Here is a 12241-nt window from a genome sequence, read left to right on the forward strand (position 1 = left end):
AGAGAGCGGGCATAGAAATGAAACAACAGTACCGCATTCGCTCTCTTCGCTCTCCACTCGCCACTCTCACGCTTATCTGCACTCAGTGAGTTATTATCTGTGCACTTGTTGCCGTTTTTGTTGTCATACGTTCGATTCTCAGACATTCGATTTGCTATGTGTGCGTCTGTGTGCGTTTATTTGCGCTTTTAATTGACACAGTTTGAGCGCTTTGTAAAAAAAAAACGTTAGTCAGTGCTCGACGCGACTTCGTAGGCGCAATGTGAGTGAAGTTCTGTGAAGCGCGTGAATGACTTTTTTTTTGTTGCTTCTACCATTTAATTTATTGGTTTTGTTTTGTTATACAATTCGTGCGATTTGATGTCGGCGTGGAACGTCTTACAAAGTACTGTAATATTACTGCTGCTGCAGTGCACAACAATTTTGAGTAGAAACAAACAGCTGGAAAATGTACTTTGAGACCAATTGGGTGTTTGTAAGTAAAAACCGTTTTAAAAAGAAACCAACAACAAAATAGCAAATTATTTGCCTATTAATTGTGTTCTTGGCATGCAGTTAATTGGCTTAAGTCTTTAAGTTAAAGTTAGGTAGATGCAGCAATTACTGTATTGTTGTTGCGAGCGTTGCGCGTGTGTTAATCAGCAGCTGTTTATTGCGCTCTCCCGCACTCTTTATTTCTGTATGTTGCGCTGTCTCTCTCTCTCTCTTTTGCGGTAAATCGTATTTACGCTCGAAGGGCGTATAAAGCGCTAACATGACTTGCACTCAATGCAGCTCTGCCGCTGCTGCTGCAGCGGCTGTCAGTCGTTGCGATCCATCAGTGGAATCTGCACTTCATACAGCTTCGTGCCAGCTTCTCTTTCAATTTTCCACTTTAATGACTCTGAAAGCAGCCGACAGCAGTAGAAACAGCAACAACAACAACAAGCTGCTGTTAGAGGGAGACAAGAAGTTGGCAAAAGTTGAGGTTTACCGTTATGCACGACCTGAGGCATTTGATGTGGATATTGAGTGGAGTTTACGTTAGTGCGTAAGTTTTATTGAGTTGCCTTGTTGCCAAGTTGCCAAGTTGCCTTCAATATAAACGATGCGCAACACCAGGATGTTCAAAGCAGCCGCCGCATTACCCCCGCCCCGCCCCAGTTGCTAGGCAACTGTCAATCGGGCTGACAAATTGGCTGCCGATTTGCATTTGTTGTTGTTGTTGCTGTTGTTGCTACTTGAGCCGCATGTGGAAGCAAACAGGTGAGCTAAAGATTACGCGCACTCATGAGCTTGATTTATCTGGAACGACCGTTAAGCTAATTGCACTTGCTACAAGTAGCTGAAAGTTCTTGCTCTCAACAAGCTCTTCACAAATTATAACATGCTGAGAAACGGGGCCACTTTGTAGATTGAACTAGAAACAATTATATTTGCATGGACGGGAAGCGCAACTGCCAGCAGCCTTTAATTGTTAGCTATATTTAAATTTTTCATCAGGCTTTATATTTATTTGAATTTTGATTAAACAATCTACATATTGAGTTTGTTCAAATCAAAATTATCAGTCTTTGATCAACTGCTTGCAAGCAGTGCAACACTTGGCATAGCTGCCAGCTTTTTGTCAGCTATTCACAAATCTTAAAATTTCAAATCTGAGCCTAAAAAAATGTTGAAAATGTTAAAAACTGAGGGATTCTTGAAATTTAATTAAATTTCGTGGCTATATCGGCTGTTTATGGCAATGATGCCTTTATATTTTCCACACAATCGATAAATTATCGCACAAAACCACGAATTATTCGGGGCAAATACACACATTTATTGCAAATGTGAAAAATGTGTTTTGTTTTTATAGGATAACGTACAGGCCGCATTTTTGACATTCGTAAACAAATTGAAAATATTAAACAATAAGTTTGATATTAACTGATTATTGAATGTTTCAGTTTTAGTTTCTAGCTTGACCTACTTTTGATATCCTAGCAGGTGCTTATTTGCTCGAAGTCTTAACTGAATGTTCGATGTTCTGATGTCTTATTGCGCAGCAAGCGTGCTGCAGTCGAGCAGCATTAATATGCATTGGCAGCCAGTGCACAGGATGGCCAATTTAATTGGCTGCACACGGTTATATAAGAGCAACCGCACACATATACACACGCACACACACGCACACACATGCACACACACGCACACACAATCGGACTCGTGTGCATTTTCCAATGGCACATTGCAGATTTTCCGTCCCATTGTTGTTGTCCATTTTTGGCACGTGGCAACAACTTGCTAATTGGTTTTAGCCAATTCGGTTAACGCTCTGCCGAGCTGCGGCCGGGCTCGAATTGACAGCAAACATCATTTATTTTAATGAGCATAACCGTTGCCCGTTTTGCAGTATGGCCCAAATGAACCGTTAAGCCATCGCATTTCAGCCAAAATGTAAATTCATCAGGTCTTAATCGGAGCGTGAAAAATCAGTTTCTCTTCTCGTTATTTATTTAAAATGTACAATTTGTTGTTGTTCTTTGTTTTGTGCCCACTCGAAAGTTTTTCTGCCACTTTGATGCCTCGGGCGGGCGCACATAAAAATGTCAAAGCTTTTAGTTTAATGGCCAACTTTTGGTGCGTGGCAGGGCGGTGGGGGGGGGGGGGGGGGTGGTGCTGCCTTAAAAGATATAGTACTTCATTTTAAAATGGCGCCCGCGCACCTTTTGTGTGACCATATTCTGTGTCTGGCCACATACTTTTGATAGCCGGCGGCAAGTATGTGCGAAATACCCTGCAACTGTTAGCGGTGTGGGGTATATAAGTTACCTGTGCCTATATATAGTAAACTACCCTGTAACTATTAGCGCTGTGGGGTATATTAGTTGTTCTGTTAGCTGTATAACGACTGATGCTGCTGTAAATAACAAGCTAAGTAGGGTATATACAAGTTGATTTGATAATTAGAATACATTTGCAATTCGGGAAATAGTTCTTTATTAGATATTCGAATATAGTTCGTTCTCTAATAACATTTGGCTGTAGATTTTGTGTGTTCTTTTCCTCGAAATATTTCTATGGACTACCAAATCAGGCTACACCAATGCATATGCACATGCTTACAGGGTATACAGCCTATAGAATACATATGCTTAGATCTAGTTTATTCTCTCTGCAGATGTTTGCCCTTTGGGCACTTTGGCCATAAATTAAAATTGACATTTTGTTCTCTTTGTAAAACGAGCTGGTAAATTAATAATTGTTATGTAACATATTACACATACGTATGTATGTGTGTGTGTGTGTATCCAGGTGAAATAAAATTGAATACATTTCATTTTAGGCAAATTTTGTGATAAATGCATATTGTTCCGATGGAACTGTCGGAACAATCATGTGCACAATTATTAATTTTCATATATATATATATATATATATATATGTTATACAATTCCTAATCATATTTGGCCTGATATATTTGTTCAATTGTTTACAACTTGATTGAATTATAAATGTTGCATTAGCTGCAATTTGTCTGCGGTTAATTTGTTTGCAATTTGTGCAGCACTTGCCACCAACTGTGGCAACTGTCAACGTGTTTGCATCAGTTAGTTACCTTGCGGCTGACCAAAATCTCTGACTAACTGGGTTTGTGCGTGGCCGAGGCTTGGCAAAGGAGTTGGCAATTGAAATTCAAACGGAGTGCACTCAGCACTGGCACACTAGCTGCAACTGCAACTGCATGTGGCATGTGGCATGTGGCATGTGGCACTAAGAGAAAACCACAGTCGCATTTCAACTGTGGCAATCAAATGCAAACTGTTTAACAGCGGGTGGATTATTTTATAGACGTGGCTGGGCTTAGAAAAGCGACACGCCCACTCAATTTAAACTTTTGGGCAGCGGCACATGTTGCATGTTTGCGTGGGTGTGGGAAAGACGCTTGTGTGTGTGTGTGTGTGTGTGTGTGTGTGTGTGTGTGTGTGTGTGTGTGTGTGTGTGTTTGTGTTGCGGTATTTGTTTTTGCAGCTTTTGTTGAGTTTTGATACCCTGTTGCTCTATAAACAAGCGAGAGCTGTGCACTCGCTTCTAATAAAGGCTAAAAACAGTTGAAAAACAGTTTGTATTTGTGTGTTGCAGTTGCCTTGTGGCGGCGGCTGTGGGCGTGGCTTAGCTACGAGATGAAGACATGCTAAATAAGACTTGGCTTGACATTGCACAAAGCCAAATAGCCCTCATTTCACTTTTAAGAACAGAGTATAAGCATAATTGGAACTGGTTTTGACAAGTTGTACGAATATATATGAGCGTGCAGGGTATCTCATCGTCGGATAATCGCGTCCAAAATTCAATTGCATACTTTTGGGCTAAAACTTTTGGCTAACTTTATTTATGTTCACGTATTGCTAACAATTTGCTTGCAACTTTAGCTTTTGGCCAATTGAAAAACTCTTTAAATATTATCCAAATCGAAAAATAGTTATTGTAAATTTGAACTTTAGTTTAAGAAACAAGTCGCAAATACAGCTCCTCCGGCAAAGTGGTCTGGTAGTAAGTCGGTCAACAAAAATGCGTACCCTCCGCCCCAAACAAAAACCCTAAAAAATTAAGAATTCTAGAGCGATTTACGTAGTTGACAAATAAACAAATCAATTGTAATCTAATGCTCTCGACTAATTCAAGAACAATAATATTTCTCTTCTATTTACAAATTTGCTTTGCACTCGACACGAAAAAAACACACACACACACAAACCAACCCAACCCGACTTCTAAATACTCTATAACGACAACTATGCTTAATTTATAAATTTATAATTTTTCTTAAACCCCTTTCCGAACCCCGCACACCCGCAAATTGGTTGCAAACTAAATTTGTAATGAAATAACACAAATAATTGAAACTACTTTTTAATTACTTTTATATTAATTAACTTGTATAATTTTTTAATTGTTTTTTTTTTTCACATTTATGCCACACAAAAAAAATCTCACAAAAAAAAAATGTATCAAATCATTTTTCAATAATATGTTGCACCTGTGTGTGTGTATGTGTGTGTGTGTGTGTGTGTGTGTGTGCAACAAATGCAACATGACAAAATAAAAACACACCCACACACACACAACTTGTCAATCACGCATCAATCAACACGCGCAAATCTTGTTGTACTTAACATTTCGAAAAACAAAAACAATATTTTGTCTCATAAAATGTTAAAAAACAAACACACACACATTAAAGATACCATGGGGACTGAAAAAAATCTGTTGGGGTCTGATAAATATAACTGTGCCCAGGGTAAGCTATATATTCACATATCTATATCAATATCAATATCAAGTTAAACATTCTGATTTGTCAGTCTGAATTGTTTTATGTTGTTGTTGTTGCTGTTGTTCAATATTGTTCATATTCTATAATTATTATTTATTTGTTTAACTCTAATTTGTTGCATATCAATCACAGATTTGTCGTTTCCGTTTCCGTTTCCGTTCAGTTTTTTTTTTTGTAAATATTTTTTTAATTTTTTTAACGTATGCATAATGTTTATATAACTGTATAAAGTTGATGTTGACTAAATGCTTAAGCACTTTTTTTATTTTATTTTACAACTCTTTCGTTATGAAGAATTTTTTTTATTTTCGGTTAACAATTTGCAATATATTTAACTATTTTATTAACTTTGACAAGTAATTCCCATTTAATTATTTTTATAATTACTTTTGGAATTAGGCTAGAATATCTGTTAAGCCTAATGGCAATATTTTGAATAATTTGATGGAGACAGCGATTCGTGAAAATAGACTGCAGCAATTATATTGTCGAGCCATAATTTAAATGTATATTTATTTATCGAATAGTTCTGTTCGCTTATTTGAAAACGGAATACTATTTCATTGCCAATCGTGGCCAGAGCCACCTAATTATGGCCATTAAATGTGTAAACTTAATTGGGCCACATTCTTCGCATATATTTCTCTAATTAAATGCTCGGCTTGGGCTTTGTCTTATCAATTTGGCCGAAACTTGTTCAAGTGACAAGACAAGCAAATAATTGAATATTAATTAAATGCATTCGACGCAGACACGTTAATTATCTGCAGCTCAGTTGTGCACCTGTTTCAAATTTAAGTTAACACAAAATTTAAATGTGAACCTGCGCTACGTAATGGCATTAACTGGATCCAAGCTGGCCAACACACACACACACACACACACACACACACACACTCACACACTTACAAGCCAAATTGATTTGTTGCACTCGAGTGCGTTGCAGCTACACGGCGCCAAAGTGCCAGAGAGCTAGAGCGTGAAGGGCTAGAGATGAGCGCGTGTCGTGACACGACTCAATTAACGTGTTTCGTGCTTGGGCCAAGCGCATCTAATGAGAAATGCAAACACGACTTAACGCAAACAGGGTATATGCAAACATATCTGCATCAATTATTCAAAAGCAAATCATAATCATTTAATAATAATAATAATAAAATAAAATGTAACTAATATAAAATACCAAATCTAAAAACCAACTAAATGATGTGTTTAAAAAGAGACTGGAATTTTGAATTAATTTTAAAAAAGTTTTATTTAATTTACACTTTTTAGTAAGAAGCATAAATAATAATATTTAATTTAACAATGCGGGAATTTTAAATTAATTTTTTAGTAGATTTATTTAATTTATATTTTTACGACACTCTCTAGATCTTCTTCAATCACGCGCCCCTCTCCCGCCTTTGAGCCTTTAACTAGTTACAAATTGTCGCACTTATTGCTCGACTATTTTTAGCCGTGTAACGAGCGAGCCTTATCTAATTTGAGCGCTTGTTAATGCCTTTACCATGCAAACAAAAAAAAAAATACCCCGCAGAGTGCATACTCTCTCTCCCTCCCCCTCTTTCCATCTTTTTTCTATCTGTCTCTCTCTCTCTCGCCGCGCAAATAGTACATTGTAAATAACTGAAGCTTTATCAAGAGATGACGCCTCTCATCTGCCTGTCCCGTTAGTTCAGCATCGAGCAGCAGCAGCTGCGTTTCAGTTGAGATTCGCGCGCGACGCTGCAAACACACACACACAAAGAAAGAGACAAAAAAAAAAGACAAAAACAAAAAGAACAACAGCAAAAATGCAACGGCACATAATTAGCGCGCATTAGTGAAAAGCGAATGCGAAGAAAAAATAATAAGAATCAGCTGAAAAAGCGCAAAAATGGTTATCGATTCGCCGCACGCGACGCACAAATATTTGCGACGCATTTCGCGAGATTTCTCCACAGTGCGACGCTTTAGCAATACGCCAGCCGTTACCCTAACTGTACCCAGCCCCGCCTCCGCCGCCGCCGCCGCCGCCATCCCACTCGATGGGCCCGAGGATATGCCCAGCACGCCGCGTGGCATTCGCAAGCGGCAGCGCTTGCGGAAGCGCTCCTCCGTCTCATCGACATTATCGAAAGTTTTGATACTCAATGTGCGGGATTTGCTCAAAGCGCAGGCAAATAGCGAGTCTACAGTCGAGGTACTTCAAATAGAACCGGGCAGCCAACTGGCAATAGTCAATAGTCAACACTCCAGCCACTAATCCCAGGCCGACTTCAGCTCTTAGCCAGCTTTGGCAGTCCTAAACTGTTTATTTATATACCCTGTAGCCATTGAAGGTATATATATTCTTGATCAAGTATGTCACATTCGAATACTCTAAACAAATATTACTCAAAATCGAATACTAGCTACAACTACAGGGTATATACATGAGTTCATTACAAGATCAAGAATATTTCACTTGTGAGATAACTCTCCACACTAAATAATAATTATTATTAATATTATTAAAATATGTGAAACTGAGAGGAAAAGTAGCACATAAGAATGCACTTGTTAGAGGGTATTTCCTAGTCGGCCAACCTTGCGGTTCTAGATCTTGTTTCATGTGCCAACTGTTGCATTTGTTACAAGTTTGAGAGGCTTGTGATTCCAGTTGGAGTCTGCGAATAGTTTTTGCTATTTACCCGCCAGTTTTTCCACTTGAGTTTTTCCATTTTCTTGTTTCTTTTCATTTTCTTTTTTTTTAATTTTGTTCTTTGCAACTATTTTGCATGCGTAGTCTTGATTTGATATGCCAATCGTATTGTATTATCTGTATATAAATAGTTTTTTTATCTACTTTGAGCAATATTTAGTGGGTGTGAAAGTATATTATTAAAGAAAATATTATTATTTATATATGTATATATATTATTTATATGATGACAAAGTATGTAACATTTTAGTTACATTTCGAAATTAGTTTTTTTCTATTCTATTAAAAAAGTTCCAGAAATGTTAGCTATTACCTGTAAATGTTTATTCGTCTTTAAACTATTGCAATTTTTGTTAAGCAGCTTACTTTTTTAATAATCCTATTACTTTATCGATTAATATATATTCTATTCTTTTCCAATTGTTAATAATTATAATTTCCATGTAGTATGGCTACTTTCTATAGACTCTTTCCCTGAGCACCCGGCCCGTAAGCACCTCAATCTATTTGCATATATATATAAATACATATATTTACCCTACAAAATTGATGAACTAGATTTGAATGTAATACTCAAATCTCTACTAGTTTTTTTGTTATAAGATCTGTAAGCATACGCTCTTGGGTTTCAACCTTAGATAGTTCAGGCAAAAAAAAAAGGATAATAATAATAATATTTGTAATATGTTTAATGTGCCATTAAAAGAAAATGTTGTTTTGTTGAACTGAACTAATACGATTTTGTGCTTTTGTTAATTTTTCTTTTCTTTCTATTCGAACCCAATGCGAATTTGTAGCATCAGCCGCGCAGTTGGATCGAGACAAATTTTCAGAAACGCGAGTGCATCAAATTCATACCATGCCCAAAGGACGATACAAAGTAAGTGTCAAAAGAGAACTCGGCAAATCTGATTGCAATTCATTTACTAATTAAGTCAACGGAGTGCAGGAACTACCCCCCTCCCCCCCTGCTCTAAGCATGCATTATTGGCTTGCAACTTTTGACCCAGTTTTGCGTATCAAACAGCCCGTTTGATGCACCGAGGCGCAATGTATTTGTCCCAGTTCCCCTGGGCTGGGCCGGGCCGGGGCGGAGGGTTTGTGTATTTAGTTTCATTTTTGGCGTTGGCATTTTATTGTTTATTATTATAGCTGGCAGTTAACTGCCCGCCCCCAGCCCCCTTCCAGGGCAACGCCGCCCCTAAGATGCGCTCCCTAACCAATTGAGATAAATGGGTTATATAAACTTGGCTGTCTGCCTGTCGCTGCTGCTGCTGCTGCTGCTTCCTCTTCTTCTTCGGCTGGCTTATTTGGGTGAAAGTTTTTGTCAGCTACGTACAGTGTGTACAGTTTATGATGGCTTTATGGCTTCGCCCGACTGACGTTCTTTATCAGACTTTAGCTGACTGCTCAAATATTTGGCAGCGCTTTTAACCCACAATCATCAGTTTTTTGCCTGGCAGCTGTTTTTGTGCCCACAGCACGCCGTCCCTCTCAGCTGCCTCTGCCACCCTGTTGCAGGCATTTAATTGTTGGCGCTGACAATTGTTGGCTAACGTACCCCCACAATCCAATGCCTGACGCAGATGCCCATTTACCTCTGCTTGTACTGGCAAAATAAATTACGCTATTTACACATGCTTCTACAATTTCATGTGTGTGTGCGTGGGGGTGTGTGTGTGCTAAACATTATTCATGGCTTAGCATGCCTCAAATGGCTCGATTGGTAGGCTGGCAACACGTGTTGCATGTGCCACACACACATGTGCAGATTTATTTGAGCCAGAGGAAGGATGTAGGATGTAGAGCAATAAAGTATATAGACGTATATGTACTTAACAGAATATAAAGAGTATATACCGTATATAGAGTATGAGAAGAAGAAAGAGTATTATAATTTGATCATGCTTGGAGCTGAAGAAAACAGGTCGAATGTGTCCTTTAGCATATTGAGGCATAAAACAAGTGCTTATAAGAAATATTTACACATTTCTTCAGGTATTCGGCAGGTATGTGTATTCTATGAGCTGCAATTGATTTATTCATTAGGCAATTGTTGCTGAGTGATGCATCTGCGTGGCTTCTATTAGTTAGCTGTAATTGAAATTTATTATTTAACAGGGCCAAAACTTCTGAGAAACTGCCAAGAGCAGTCAAAGAGAGAGAGAGAGAGAAATAGAGACAGAGACAGAGACATAAGCTAACAGACAGTCAGACGAGCTGGCAACTTGTCTTTGCCAAAGCTATTGTTATAGCCAAGCACACACACAGGCACACACACACACACACACACACGCGCGCAGCCAGACAGGCAGACAGACAAATGTGACAGCTTTGCGTATGGGTAAATAACAACAACAAAAACAAGGACAACAACAGCTGAGAGAGCGGCAACAGGCACAAGGCCACCCACAAAAGAGCCGCACATGCATAAATAACGGTTTATTTTACACGTGAGCCTTGCCATAACGTGCATGGGCAGCATCACGCCTTCACGTTGTGGGTGTGTCGCTGCGTGCTCTGCCTTGTGTCATTTATATAACGCATATATTGACAATGAATCAACATGTTCGAAAAGAAACGTGAAAACAGGGATATCTTCGGCACGCCGAAGATTTAATACCCTTGCAGAGCGAACTCCTTTATACTATCCATAATGCTGTGCCCCTATCTGGGAGACTAGTCAATGTCGAGTATGTTTAAGATATCTTGAAAAGCAAAAAGTTTTTCATGCAGCAACTTCAGTTTCGACCGTTTGTTCCTATGTGTGCTACATGATATAGTGATCCGATATTGATAGGATTTTGCATATATACGAGAAGTATAGTAAAACTTATAAATGTCGAGTTTGGTCAAGATGTCTTCATAAACAAAAAAGTTTTTCATACAAAAACCCACTTCTCGACCATTCGTTCCTATGTCAGCTATATGATATAGTGGTCCGATCCAGCCAGTTCCCAAATATGCACTGCATGCAACAGAAAGAGGGACTTCTGCAAAGTTCTATGACGATAGCTTTAAAGCTAAGAGACTAGTTCGCATAGAAACAAACAGACGAATATGGCTATATCGACTCTGCTGTTGATACTGATCAGGAATATACATATATACTTTATGGGATCGGGGATGTCTTCCTCTATGCGTTACACATTTCACGACCAAATTGTAATACCCTCTGAAAGGGTATAACAAGAAACGTCTGCACACGACTAATTTGCTGGCTATATGTTTTTGTTTTTTTCGTATCTGCGACAACACGGCGTATACTCAACGTGGCATTAACAGTATATTAACAACTCTTTTGGTTTTTTTCTGTTTTTTTTTTCTCTTCCGCGAAAACCCTTTGATAGATGCTGCTGCGGCCAGGCACAGATTACGCATCAGACGATAGCCGGCATCGAGAGCGGCTCGCCGGGCGATCTGTGGCTGCCCACGAAGCACACACGGCCCCAGCCCACCGATGCGTATGGCACCATTGAATTTCAAGGCGGGGCGCATCCCACCAAGGCGCAGGTGAGTTCATCGGGCCTATAAACGGAATATATTTAGCTGTTAAGTGCTCTGTTGAGGCACGTGGCACGTGGCATATGCCTCGAGTCTCTCGAGGCGCTGGCATCGACTTCGCTTGACTTTGGCCAATAACTTTTGAAACTAACACACACACACACGCACACGCACACGCACCTTTGGTGTATGTATATATTCCCTGCAGTATGTGCGCTTGTCATTCGATACGCGACCGGAGCTGTTGGTGCAGCTATTCACCAAGGAATGGAATCTGGAATTGCCAAAACTTTTGATCACCGTGCAGGGCGGCAAAGCCAACTTTGATTTGCAGGCAAAACTAAAAAAGGTAAGCTAACAACTTTTCCATTGATCCACCTGCCAAGTGTCCACTTTCACACGCTAATTGAATGGCGTCGACTTTGACCTGAACCTGGCCCGAAATTCTGATTTCCTTTCGCTCGCTCGCAGGAGATACGCAAAGGACTGCTGAAGGCGGCCAAAACAACGGGCGCCTGGATATTCACCGGCGGCACCAACACGGGTGAGTTCTTCATTTCGCATTTTACGACCAGACACTGTGACAATTTTTTATGGCCCCACTATTAAAGAGAAGTTGAATAAAAGTTAAATAAGTTCAGCCGAACGCAGCCTCTGAGCCACGACTTCAAACTTGGGCAGTCACTTGAAAATTAAATAAATAAAATCCCAAGCGGAAATCGCGCAGCCAACTGATTGCACAAACTTTC

General features: G+C 39.4%; 1 protein-coding gene across 13 annotated transcripts in view; it reads left to right on the top strand.

The window, feature by feature from the left end:
• The window catches only part of LOC115762479 (transient receptor potential cation channel trpm), a 60563-nt gene that overhangs the window by 24906 nt on the left and 23416 nt on the right, over window positions 1-12241 (top strand). For 5 of the 13 annotated variants that reach the window (XM_030704707.1, XM_030704706.1, XM_030704711.1 and 2 more), the window contains 4 exons: window positions 8786-8868; window positions 11339-11501; window positions 11701-11841; window positions 11964-12036. In XM_030704707.1, the coding sequence (XP_030560567.1) occupies window positions 8786-8868; window positions 11339-11501; window positions 11701-11841; window positions 11964-12036 (460 nt within the window). Of the gene's footprint in view, window positions 1-404; window positions 476-7061; window positions 7488-8785; window positions 8869-11338; window positions 11502-11700; window positions 11842-11963; window positions 12037-12241 lie in introns of those variants that run through there. The other 8 variants (XM_030704703.1, XM_030704704.1, XM_030704705.1 and 5 more) reach the window with 5 other exon arrangements.

Source organism: Drosophila novamexicana, unplaced genomic scaffold (assembly GCF_003285875.2).
Source record: "Drosophila novamexicana strain 15010-1031.04,08,12 unplaced genomic scaffold, DnovRS2.1 tig00000564-arrow-pilon, whole genome shotgun sequence".
Classification (NCBI taxonomy): domain Eukaryota; kingdom Metazoa; phylum Arthropoda; class Insecta; order Diptera; family Drosophilidae; genus Drosophila; species Drosophila novamexicana.